The sequence below is a fragment of the Bacillus rossius genome, chromosome 7 (genome assembly GCF_032445375.1).
Source record: "Bacillus rossius redtenbacheri isolate Brsri chromosome 7, Brsri_v3, whole genome shotgun sequence".
NCBI lineage: Eukaryota > Metazoa > Arthropoda > Insecta > Phasmatodea > Bacillidae > Bacillus > Bacillus rossius.
In genome coordinates, this window is record NC_086335.1 from 2447578 (window position 1) to 2459890 (window position 12313).

The 12313-nt window shown below is 41.7% G+C and overlaps 1 protein-coding gene across 14 annotated transcripts in view; it reads left to right on the forward strand.

The window, feature by feature from the left end:
- LOC134533641 (serine/threonine-protein kinase tricornered) overlaps positions 1-12313 on the forward strand; it is a 455610-nt gene that overhangs the window by 205033 nt on the left and 238264 nt on the right. For 2 of the 14 annotated variants that reach the window (XM_063371157.1, XM_063371159.1), the window contains exon 3: positions 9005-9174. The exons of 4 other annotated variants lie outside the window; for them this stretch is intronic. In XM_063371157.1, coding sequence (XP_063227227.1) covers positions 9045-9174 — 130 coding nt within the window. In that variant the 5' untranslated portion in view covers positions 9005-9044. Of the gene's footprint in view, positions 1-6327; positions 9175-12313 lie in introns of those variants that run through there. 8 more of the 14 variants (XM_063371158.1, XM_063371156.1, XM_063371160.1 and 5 more) reach the window with 8 other exon arrangements.

Genomic DNA, 12313 nt, shown 5'->3' on the forward strand with positions numbered 1-12313 from the left:
TATTTTTTTTTGTTTCGCTTGCAGTAAAATGTAAAATAAACATGAGTGATAAATTTACTTTGTAATATTTTATGTACCAGAACTGTTGTATGGTTTTTATTTAAACGAAGTGGTGGTGTATCACACAGTAACATCCACAGGCGCCGAAACAGCTAAGCATAAAAACGGTGTTCCTTTAAACGAAAAAAAAAAAATGTTCTATCCGCTCTGTCTGGTTATGTATGAAACGGGTGTGATAGTCCAGTGTCGTCTTGTGCTTCTCAGCACATCACAAAGCCGTTGCGTTGGCTGCTAGAGCTGACTCATCCCACCCCTATCAGCAGTCCTTCATTCGTCTTTGTCTCTCACTTCCCCCCCCCCTACCCTCTCCCGGGTGACATTCCGTTTTGTTACTAGTTCGCGGGGTCTCCACTTGGATACGGTCCATACGCCCGTGGCCGAACACAGCGCTATCCTACGAGGTAAAAATGAACCACTTCAACTGACCGCGCGCGAGAAAATATTATCTCCCACACGCTCTTAACCTGGTTGATATTATAGATTTTCTCGCACAGTGGTTGGCCGGTTGTTGCACGCTCGGCTCAGGCGGAACGTGACAATGAGTCATGCTTTTTCGTGAGTGCAGCCGGCGTTCATCGATTTCTAAGACGTTATCACGTCAAAAAAAGACTGCCTGGGATGCATGTCGTGGCCACCAGACATGACAGCCGCGAAGAAGGCCGCACCAACAGCACTCCTTGCCCCAGTCGCGCGGTGCCCTCGGCAACCGGAGTCACTCCGGATCAGGCACAAGTCACAAGTCACAAGTCACAAGCATACTCGTGTATTCCTCGAGTAGTTTGTTTACCGATCTCGTGCGTCGTAATCGGCTGATAATGCCTGTTACGCATGTTAAATGTGATTTGTGTAACATTTTATCTATAACATGTGGAACCGTGAAAGTAATCACCATGTTGCGTTTATTATTAATTGCGATTTTGATTTGATTCAACTCTGATATGATTTCCCGGAAAACCAAATGAAAAAAAAAAGATGACGGAGATAACGTGAATTTCTGATTGGCTTCTTGAGAATTGATTTAAGTGATTGGGTTTATTGAACGATTCACTGTTAGGAATGACATAAATTAAAAAAAATTGAGAATGCACCTTAAATTTACTGAAATCTGATCTGTAATGTATAATAGCAAATCTGATCTGTACTTTTCAAAATTAGAAATATATGTATATGTATATATCTGTGTATGTATACATATATGTATATATGTATATATATATACATATAAGTTATATGTTGTACCTTCGATAGTCGAAGCCGGACATTGCCGAAGTGTTCTGCGCGTGTGCCTGGGCCAGTCGAAACAGCCACGCCACGTTACTGGCACCTACATTGTGAGGCACTAACCTCCTGAACTAGAACAACACGTTGTAGCCGTTATATCATCAACACACACACACAACTGTTACTGTTCGGGACTACAGGTTGTATATGACGACGCTCACAGGCAATGAAAACACATGTTTCTTGCTTGATTGTTTTTTAAACTATGCATTAATGTTTGTAGTTATGTTTCCTAAACAACAAAACAGTAATAACAATATGCACTTAATTCCAATTAATAACAATAATCCTTCTATGGAAAGTTGCATATATATGAGGTTTCTGGAGAAGTTTTACTATACTTTTACATAATGTTACGGAATATTTTTGTTAAGTTTCCTTGCAATGGTAGCTAGTGATTAAATTAAATATTTTCGCTGGAAAGATTTTCTGATCCACAATTTGCACGATTAAACATAAGAGTGGTGCTTCTAGCGCGGTATCGCCTCTGAGCGCAAGGCTGTGAACTGGCGCGCATAGGACAACTATTAAATTTGAGCGGTGATCTGAACATTACATGGGGGAGAAATGGAGATAAAGGTGTAATGCAAGGCCTTTGAGTGCTTTTAAGAATTTCTGCGGATTGTTAATGCTTGATAATAATTTCTTAAAACATGTGTTTTATTTATTTTCACTCCTAAATACAGATTAAAACGTTATAAATAAAACTTACTACTAATCCGCCCTCAGCGTATTCTAAATGCCTTAATTAATCACACACCTCTTAGATGTCTGAATGGCATGGTCTCTCCTGAAGCTCAGCACACCGCATGTCACGTGGGTGTTTCCTGTGTGTGTTGTTCCGTCCTTTCACTCTCCTCGTGACGTCATAGTGGCAGCGGTCAAGGCCACAGCCAGACCGGTGTTACTTTACCGCTCCACGGCACACGGCCAGTCCCTAGTGGTTTCCTATCCGTGGGCTGTCCCTCGCCCTAACTACTGCGCATGCGCAAAGCTCACGTTGTCCAGAGGACGGCCACGCGTCTGGCGCCATCAACTCATATAGTCATTTCCGAGAACATGGGGGGACGCACCAAGCATATTGGTGTGCCAAATGAAACTTAATGGCAGCAAAACTATCATTGTTCAAAAGAAAAAAAAGCATAGCAACTTAAAAAAATACTTGAGATGATAACAGCCTTGAATACCTACAGTTTCGTCATTTCTTGTCGTGCCTTTGTAACCAAGGCGTAAATTACAAGATACACGTAAGCCGAGTATTAATAGCAGTAAGTTCCAAACCTACCTTTGGAATTTATTTGTACATTTTTATAAAACGAATTATTGTACGATATATAAGGTATAATATATTAGTTATTATTTGTTGGAGTTAGATTTGATAATCTATACCAATATTATATAGCTGAAGAGTTTGTTTGCTTGTTTGTTTGTTTGTTTGAACGCGCTAATCTCAGGAACCACTGGTCCGATTTGAAAAATTCTTTCAGTGTTGGATAGTACATTTATCGAGAAAGGCTATAGGCTATATTATATTATCAATACCATTAGGGATCCGTACTAAAAGTCCAATTTAGAATCAAATGCGTTGGAGGGGGTTAGATACAACATGCAGTACACGTACGAAGTGTGTGTTGACAATGCCGCAGGCGCTAGAAGTTTATTTCCTATTGCCTATTAACATTGTTGCCACCCACTAGATGCCTTATCATTCTTAATTTTCCCATACAAGTTAAAAACACCCGTGTGATATTAACAACGAAGCAATTAGTACCCTCATAAGAGTTCAATTAGTATTTAAATACTTTTTATCACTTTAAATCGCAAACCTAAACTATTGTTTTGTTTCCTCTCTCTGTGTTTAATTTGTTTTTTTATTGCCCTTTTTTTCAAGTCTATATATTTTACAGACTTGAAACTTCACAGTAATGTTCCTTATGTTACGCAGGATGACATTTTCCGAAAATTAGATCCCATGGGTGGTTAAAACCAGGCAACAGTGGGTACTTTGTCTGTATGAGAACAGGATTTTGCATTGTTCATGTCTTCTGCGTCTCCATGGCAACGGGCATCGCGCGGCAGTGGCGTACCCACAAGGAGGGGCGTGTATAATGAGCGGCGCAAGAGTGATCTGCCTGTAGACTGCCGTAGCGAAGTACGGGTACATTAGTTGTACGTTGCGCGCACGAGTCGGGAAAGCATCGGTGCTATTAATTTTCTCTCCGGTACATTATACAGCATTGTAATAAATTTTCACTGCATTTTTTTTATTTACCATTACTGTAAATGGGAGATGTGGCTTAATTTTTTTCCATTAGTATAGCCGTGCGAAGCCGGGTCGTGCAGCTAGTTTCTAAAATATAGCCCGGTCCTTTGGATTTGTTATTTCATATGATGTAGGCCTACTGCCCTTAGTTTTGACTTATAATAAAATTAAATCATATAAACATAGTGGAGGAGGATGTATATAAATTATTAATTTTATAAGCTTTATGTATTGAAGTAGTATTCAGTTACAAAAATTGTATTACCAATGATGTTTATAAGTAAAAAAAAAAGACAATCAAATTTAAAACAGTCACCTTGATTTTTGTCTTCTATTATTCTCATGTGGGTGTAAACAAATGTGTAGTCGCGTGCTTGTACCGCCATGTGCGACTGTCTAGCCTCGCTCAGGGATACGTTTATTAACGGCCGCCGATCTGTTACATTGCTGAGAATACGGCTCGCGAGTTAGGTTCCGGTTGTTTCCAAACATGACAACGGTTATTCGCTACCTACCCGAACGTCTTGGAATACCGTCCTTAGTCTCTTCCCCCTCTCTCCCCTTTCTGTAGTCGCGATGGCCTGCTTGCACTGAGGCGCAGGCTCATGTCCAGAGTCAGTGCAGTGTGTTCACATCACAGCATGTTCTCGTATGTTTCAGACGACTACGGACGACAGCTTTTGGTTTGTCTTGCACAGCCTAACAGGTCGCTTCCTGATGGCTGTATTGGGACAGATTCACTGAATACACTATGTAAAGTAGTGGCAGTGTGCACCTGCACTACCGCGGAGTCCACCTCGCTCGCCCTATTCTGGGCATTGTCACCAACTAGACAGACCTTTTTATTATCGGAAATGAACTCAAACAGTGTTGTACAATCGCTTAAGTTTCAAGCTTTTAATAATATTTTGTGTGCTTACAGATTATAGCTGGATTTTTCTACATGTTTTCGTAAATTTTAGCTGGATGTTTCTACATATTTCTTGTAAAATAGTTTTATGTTTGTTTGTACCGATGCAGTTCAGAGTTTTCCAATTGTCCTGGAAGTAAGGAACGAATACACGAATTATCGGGTAACTCCAGCGGTCAGTATTACTTATTATCTCAAAAATAAGTTATTTAATAGTATAATATGTAATAATATAATAATATGTTATTATTGGGCGAACTAAGTTGAAATCCAACATGTTTGTTGCAGACATATAACCGTACCGCACTTTTGCGTTTATAAAAATAATTTTGAGATAATTTTTTTATCGACAATATTATAGTAGCAACTTATCTTGACAAAAAAGTGTTTTTATGTACAGTTTTATCATTCTTTGAATTTTTAGCTTGAATATTGCAACTGTCTTGTCATCGTCTTCGTAAAGACGAAAATATGTAAGAAAAAGGAGTAATTACTGGCACTTGAAGGGTCTCTGCTTGATTGCTTTATAACCTTCAGCTAAGTTTCAGGGAAAGCTATCTGATAAGTGAGACTCGGCGTAAAAAAACAAAGGAACTTATTGACAGTGCTGCTGCCTGCGAGTGAATAATAATAATTGTAAGGTCTGCTAGAGAGACCCAAGGACCCCAGCCGGCACAACGGCGCCCAGTGTGACGTCACTGCACGGCGCGGTTGTTTACTCCTGCCACAGCGCGCCCAGTGGCCATGACGGGGCGCCTCGCTCTCCCACACCACACACCACCGAGGCGCTCCTCCGGGACACTCACAGCTGCACGCACGGTTCCTGCGTGCTTAGCTATGTCTGGCTCCAGTGCACACACTGTAAGGGAGTCGATCAAGTCACACTAGGTTGGCAATGTTGACATAAGGTTGCAAGGTCAGGTCTTGTGGTAGGACGACCCACATGATCTTATTATTCGTATGTACTGCAAGCTGTGACAATTTTTTAAGATTCTGCATGACGGGGTATAATCCCTCTTACGAGGGGACAAAAAAAACTGGAGTGAGAGTGCGTTGCCATTCGTAGATGTAGTAGAGAGTTCTCCCGCTAGGTGGGGTTAGTAGATACCTCCACTAAACAACTGCTCAGCGGCGTCAGTTTGTAGGTTAACGTGTGATCGTAGTATTGTTTTTTCTTACTGTTCCCGTGTTCCGCCTGCGAAGACGTTATGGCAGATTTAAAACATAAAACAAAGAGTGTGTTAAAAATTTTGTTTCCTGCTTGAAAAATCGGCAATGGGAGCTTACCAAACGCTTCAACAGGCTTTCAAGGAGGATGCTATGAGCCGCACACAAGTTTTCGAGTGGTTTGGCTGCTTTGAACGTGGTGACATGGGTTTTGAAGACCATGTTCGTTCTGGGCGCCTTTCAACATCTCGGAACGATGAAAATGTTCAAAAAATCCGCCAAAAAATCAACGACCATTGTCGTTTCATGATCGACAAAATTTCAGAAGAGACAGGAGTGAGTTGGAGCTCGTGCTAGCGGATTTTGGCTGAGGATTTGCAAATGAGACGTGTTGCCGCTAAATTTGATCCTCGCCTTCTCAAACAGGATCAAAAAAACATTCAATTGAATTCGAGCCAGGACTTGAAAAAAGAGACTGAAAGTGATCCCAACGTTTTGACCAAAGTTATTACAGGTCATGAGCGTTGTTATTACGGGTCTCACCCTGAAACCAAGCACGCACCAAGCCAGTGAGAGACTCCCAACTCCCAACTCCCCCAGACCAAGACGAGTGAGATTGAATGTTAAGACGATGTCCATTGCCTTTTTTGATGTTCATGGAATTGTGCATCGGGAATTTGTTATTCCTGGCCGGACTGTTAACCAGCACTTTGTTTGGAAGTTGTAAGACATTTGCGAGAGGATGTGTGGAGGAACGCACGGAACTTTAGCGATCAGGTGACTGGTTCCTTCATCACGACAACATCTCCGCGCACACCCGGCCTTACGAGAGAACCGCTATTTGGCCCCAGGAGTGCTCTGTCGTTCCCCACCCTCCGTATTCGCCACTTTTTCCTGTTCCCGAGAATCAAGAAAAATCTAAAAGGGAAGTGTTTTAATAATTTCGAGGCGTTAAAAACAGCTACGCAAAGGGCACTGGAGGATATCTCAGTTGAATAGTTCCAGAGGTGCTTCAAACAGTGGGAAAAAAGACTTGACAAGTGCATCGCATCTAATGGAGAGAACTTGAAGGCGATGGATGGAATTTTGTAAAAATATGTTATAAATAAATTTTTATGACAATTTTTTTATATTGATTTTTGTTTTTACTGTGTTTGGCAGCTTCGCTGAATCTTAAGTTAGATGAAGTTAGAAGAAAAATTTCAACCACGAAGTAAAGAACGCTTGTTCTGGGAGCACGCATCTATGCGGTATGTCTGAAATATCTTGTGTGATTGCCTCGCATGCAGTACCATTCTTCCTGTCTCTTCAAGTAGGTAACCTTTTCAGTGATCATGAAATTTGTTAAGGGCTTGACTGTTTAGGTAAACAGGTTTCAGCACTCAGCTCTGCGGTGTAAATCTGTACCTTGTCTGCGAGTTCTTCCGCGTGTGCCAGTCCGGGCATCGCAGGCACCTTATTACAAAACTACAACCGAAAATCCATGACAGGTGTGATTTTCACTTACGCAACAAATTGAAAATATTTAAGCCGTAGGAAGTCTTATTACTCTTACTTACAAACTTAGTAGTTAGGGCTTTGTTATAAAGATGAAGCGTATTGTGCAGCATTTACTCAGTAACTCAGTAGGTTGACTATACTATTGGACGGCCGTACGGGCGGTAGGAGGGAGGAGTGAGGAGTGAGGAGCTCCCCCTCCACCGCCGCCTGGTACCTGGAGGGGGCGGAGCGCTGCGGCGCATGCGCGGAGGTCCCGCTACTCCCGCTACTCCCGCCAGGCGGCCAGTCCCGCGCAGGTGTCGGGCGAGTGAGGAGCAGTGATGTGCGCGCCGCGCCGTGGCTCCGTCTGTCTCCCGCGTCTCCCGTGATCCTGCTGGACTGCCCGGTAGGCTCTCATCTCGCGTACTTCGCCTACCACCAGTGTTGCGAACATTCTTCTTTCCATTCTAAACTAAACAAGACGGCTTTGTCTCGTAGGCATCACCATAATAGTCACTTTTACTTATCTTTATTACTGCGCGTTAGTTCATATTTCTGAAAAGACTTACTGAAACCTGGTTGTCTTTTAATATTGTTCTTTATTTACTTTTGTTCGTGTTTTTCTGCATCTGTCAATGCATGTTTTTTTTTGTAAATGGAAGTTTTAAGTATTCTGTTAAACTCCAGATGGCCATTTAAAACCAGCAGATTCTGGGCACCTTTAAATAATTATAACGGGCACTAAATTGTGTGAGGTTGCCCTAATGACTGTTGGAGCTGGCTCGTTAATTCCTGAAGGAGAACCAGTATCAGTTTTTAAAATCCCATTTTTAAGCCTTTTAGTTGCATTTCTGTTAAACCGAACCAGAGCTTGCCGCATGCACGTCCCCTCACTTGAGGAAGTAAGTTAGTGTCTCGCCCCACGGGAAACAGTGGTTTATTCGCGTGTCACTACTCGACCACTAGCAGTCGCTCTAGAGAAGGTGACCCATTGCTGGCGCGCACTGTCGCATGCGTGCGTTCAAGTCTCCGGCCCAGCGCAGCGCCAGGCGCAGGTATACTCGGTGCGCCGGAGGCCGCCGCGCGCCGCTCACACCCGCTGCCTGCCTCGCAGCTCGTACTGGGGGACTGTCAGTTTGGTTGTTTCTCACTGCCTACTCGGGCGTCAATAAGTCTATATGGATGCGACGATAGGTTTATTTACAGTCATATTTTTCTTCTATAGTTTTATCAATTTACAATACACACGCGTATTACTTTCCTCGTTTCGAGTCCATTTATTTGGAAGTTAGCTAAACATGTTGAGTCTGTGTTTTAAAAACCTTCGTTTCTCATAAGATCTTAAATAACGCACATACTTACTACAAATAAAAAATAAAAATGGGTGCATGTACTTAAGTACGCGTGTTAGAAGTTTTAACTTACTTGACGTAATAAGAAACTACTTTTAAGTTGCATTCAAATAATTAATAGATAAAAATAATAAAATGATTGAAGCGATATAAATACGGTTGGTATAATGTCAATCAAATTAAACATTTTAAATACTTATAATTTAACATTAATAAAAACATGTAAATAAATTAAATTAAATTTAGTAAAATATTATTTTAATTAATAATTTAATAATTAATTTTTTGACAACTCGCAAAAGAAGTATAACTTCAAAAATACTCTTACTAAAGAAAATAAATTGCGTATTCTTCTTAGATCAGGTTTGTAGAGTAATCCCGTCACGGAATGTCAGTACAATGTCCTGTAAAATACTACTGGTGTAGTTTGTTTTTTGGCGGAATGTGATATGGCGACGGCCAGCCACGGCACATGCACGTGGTTGCTTGTAGGGGAGGGTGTGGACGAGGCCAGGAGGCCGGGAGGCCGGGCATGTCTCCCTGCAGCAAGGACCCCGCGGACTCGGCGCTGCTGCTGGCCGACAAGCCCTGCTCGGCCGGCGCCGCTCGCCGCCTGCTGCGCTGGTTCGCCAGGCTGCGCCGCCCCGCCATGGGCAAGCCAGGTACTGCCATGCTACAGTCAGCGAGTAGTATACAATAGACTATACTGGCACAGGTGCAAGATGCCGACCGCCATCTTGGATTGTGATTTCATGGCGGCCATTATTGGTGTCAAATGCCAACGGGTTGAAAATTCTTAAAAGCGGCTTAAGACTCCTAAAAGCAAGCCTCTCTAAGCCACTGATATCAGGACCTTTATCTCAGTTGCCATCGTTGCACTTTTCGTTAAGGTCGCCATCTTGAAACTACGTAAACATTAACCTATTTTAATTAAAAAAAAAAAATTCAAAATTTATAAAAAAAAAAACTTACATTTTTTAAAAATCAACTTCCGTTTTTTTGATAACTGTCCATCAATTTAAAAATCCATATATATTATCGAATTAACGGGAAATTTTTTAAAAATTATAAAATAATATACTTAATAAAATTTCGATAGTAAAATTTAAAAATAAGGTACAGGGTTCAAACTCGATGAGGGGCAATCGATTAAAAATGGCAACATATCCTTCCTCCACAGAAGCCACCGGCAGACTGACCCACCAATAATGCCAAGGAAAATATTAGGTCAGTCAGTATGATTGTCATGGCGGCCATCTTGTGGGTAAAAATTAAACTAACATGGCGGCAGTGCACTCTAACAGACGAAAACAAGATGGCGGCCTCCAGCAGATGAAAACAAGATGACGGACATGACATTATAGGTGGCGATATATATACCTTGTAATTAGTGGTGGGGGTCAGTCTGCCTGCGGCTACCATGAACAAAGGATCGGCCGCCCGATTTCCTAGCGTAGAAAACGGATTTTCAAGTTGGTGTCCGTAACGAAAATTGCAACCTTAGGGAGTGGGGCATTCGATTACTAAATGATGGAAAGTTCTAGAAAACAAAATTTCGGATCGTAGATGGCCGCTGGTGTTAAGGTCATGTTTCAAGGTCAAGGTCATCCAATATGGCCGTCGTTTCGGCGTAATCTAAGATGGCGAACACCGACACCTCACGCGAATCTCTGCGCTCGGATTAACTATGACTATCTTCAATCCTCAGCAAGAAGCCAAGGCCAGAAAATACATTTATTTATATACTACTAACTGAAGTTTTAGAAAATTATTAGAAGATTAGCTATTAATTATTATATATTTTACCGGGTACTTAATAATTGAGTTAGTTTATTTTTGTCCTTTAACCCTGTATATTTCACCCTTAGAAGCAGAGGTTGCTTGTATGAAAAATTGTTTTAGACGCAATTTTTAGACAATATTTATACGAGTTACAATTAAATTGAACGAATTTAATAGTGTATACTTACTAAAGAAGTTCGGGTTTTTTTTGTCTTTCAACCCCCGTTATTTTCCACCCTTTGCAGTAATGGTAGGTCATGTAAAAATAATTTCGGACGAATTTTCTAGATAATATATTTTTGTTTTACAATAAGAAGGATGGTTTTGAATAGTGTAAAAAGTACTGGTATTATTATTATTATTATTATTATTATTATTATTATTTATTATTTAATTACTACCACTTTTTTCGCCTCTTGCAGCAATTGTTTGTCTTACCAAAAATAGTTTCAGACAAAAGTTTTAGACAAAAATTATAAGATTTACAATCCCATTGAACGAATTCTATTGTGTTCCTATCGATCAGAGTTATATTTTTTTGTCATCGAATCCTTGTTTTCTCCACCCGTTTGAGTTATGGTTGGTCGTATCATAATTGTTCCGAGAAGAAAAAGTTTTCTTATAATACGTTCAAACGGATATGATATTTATCATATTGTTACGATTTACCTGCGGGTTCGTAAAGGATAGCCCAATTAAAGATTTTTATCACACACACAGTTTTATTTATTACTACTACTTGTCCCTTACAAATAATCTTCTAAATTGGCAGATAATTAATTACAGGTAAAGAAATGTCAATTCCCCAGTCACTCGTTTCACACACCTCGCTGGGCCGCACTTCTGGCGCAACTCTCACCGCAGCACCCCTCGTGGGTCTCCGCCGCAGGACTCCGTCGCCGCACTCCGCCGCCGCCGACGCACTTCCCTTCGCCGAGATCCCACTCGACGCCTCACTCGGAACTTCACTGACTCCGCCGCGCCCGCGACTCTATCGCCCGGAAGCTCCGCCGCGGGAAAACTCCCGACTCCACTGAACTCACTCACTCCCTGCCCTGGAACCTTCGTCCAAGGACTTCGCCACTCTGCCGCGCCCGCGGCACTATCGCCCGGAAACTCTGCCGCGGGAGAACGCACTCAGTCACCGACTGACAGACTCGAAGCTCGGCCCAACCTCATTATATAGCCCTTGGGTTCCCGTCCAGAACAATCGGGAATGTCTCCGAGATATCGCGCGACCTTCGCCGTCGAAATGTCCAGAAACGCGTCGTGAGTCCTGTCGAAGGACGCGGCGACTGCTCAAAGAACACCGATGAACGCAACAAGCATCGTGTTCCCACAAAACGCGCCGATAAACATGTCTGAGTCCTTTTATGCCGCATTGCGGCCTCTTTTAAGTAACTCAATCTGAGGCAGGTGAGCGCTGCGAAGGTCAGGATTTCGCGAGATAGTATGACACGAGATACCAGGGAGAGGATGCGGGTGGAAGGGGGCGCAGACAGGCCGAACGAGAGCGGCGACGCCAAGCACTGCAGCCAAGCGCGATCGTAACAATATTATAGGGGCTATAGCGATTTATCGGTTTTTCAAAAAACCTCCCTATTTTTTACCCCTTTGGTCGGATATTGCCCATTTATGAAGTAAATTGAGATTTCCCACCTTTGTATTTTATGCATCAGTTTGGAAGTTATTTGTGAAAAATTACGGCAGTAATCGTGTCCACAAAAATGTGATATATATATATATATATATATATATATATATATATATAGGTATATATAGGTATATATATATAAACTTTTGAGTTGACGATGGTTTTGGGATCTATAGACCATGAAACGAAAAACTATATAGAAATTTTCCGGAAGTCGCACAGTGTTAACAGCTACAATAGGTAGTATTTCCACGAAATTATCTAAAAGTATTTGGTCATATTGCGTGACCCGAAGAATGTATTCACAGCAGAAACATGATGCTACTAATAGTTTTTAACTTGTAAGTACAGTCTCACTTATGAGA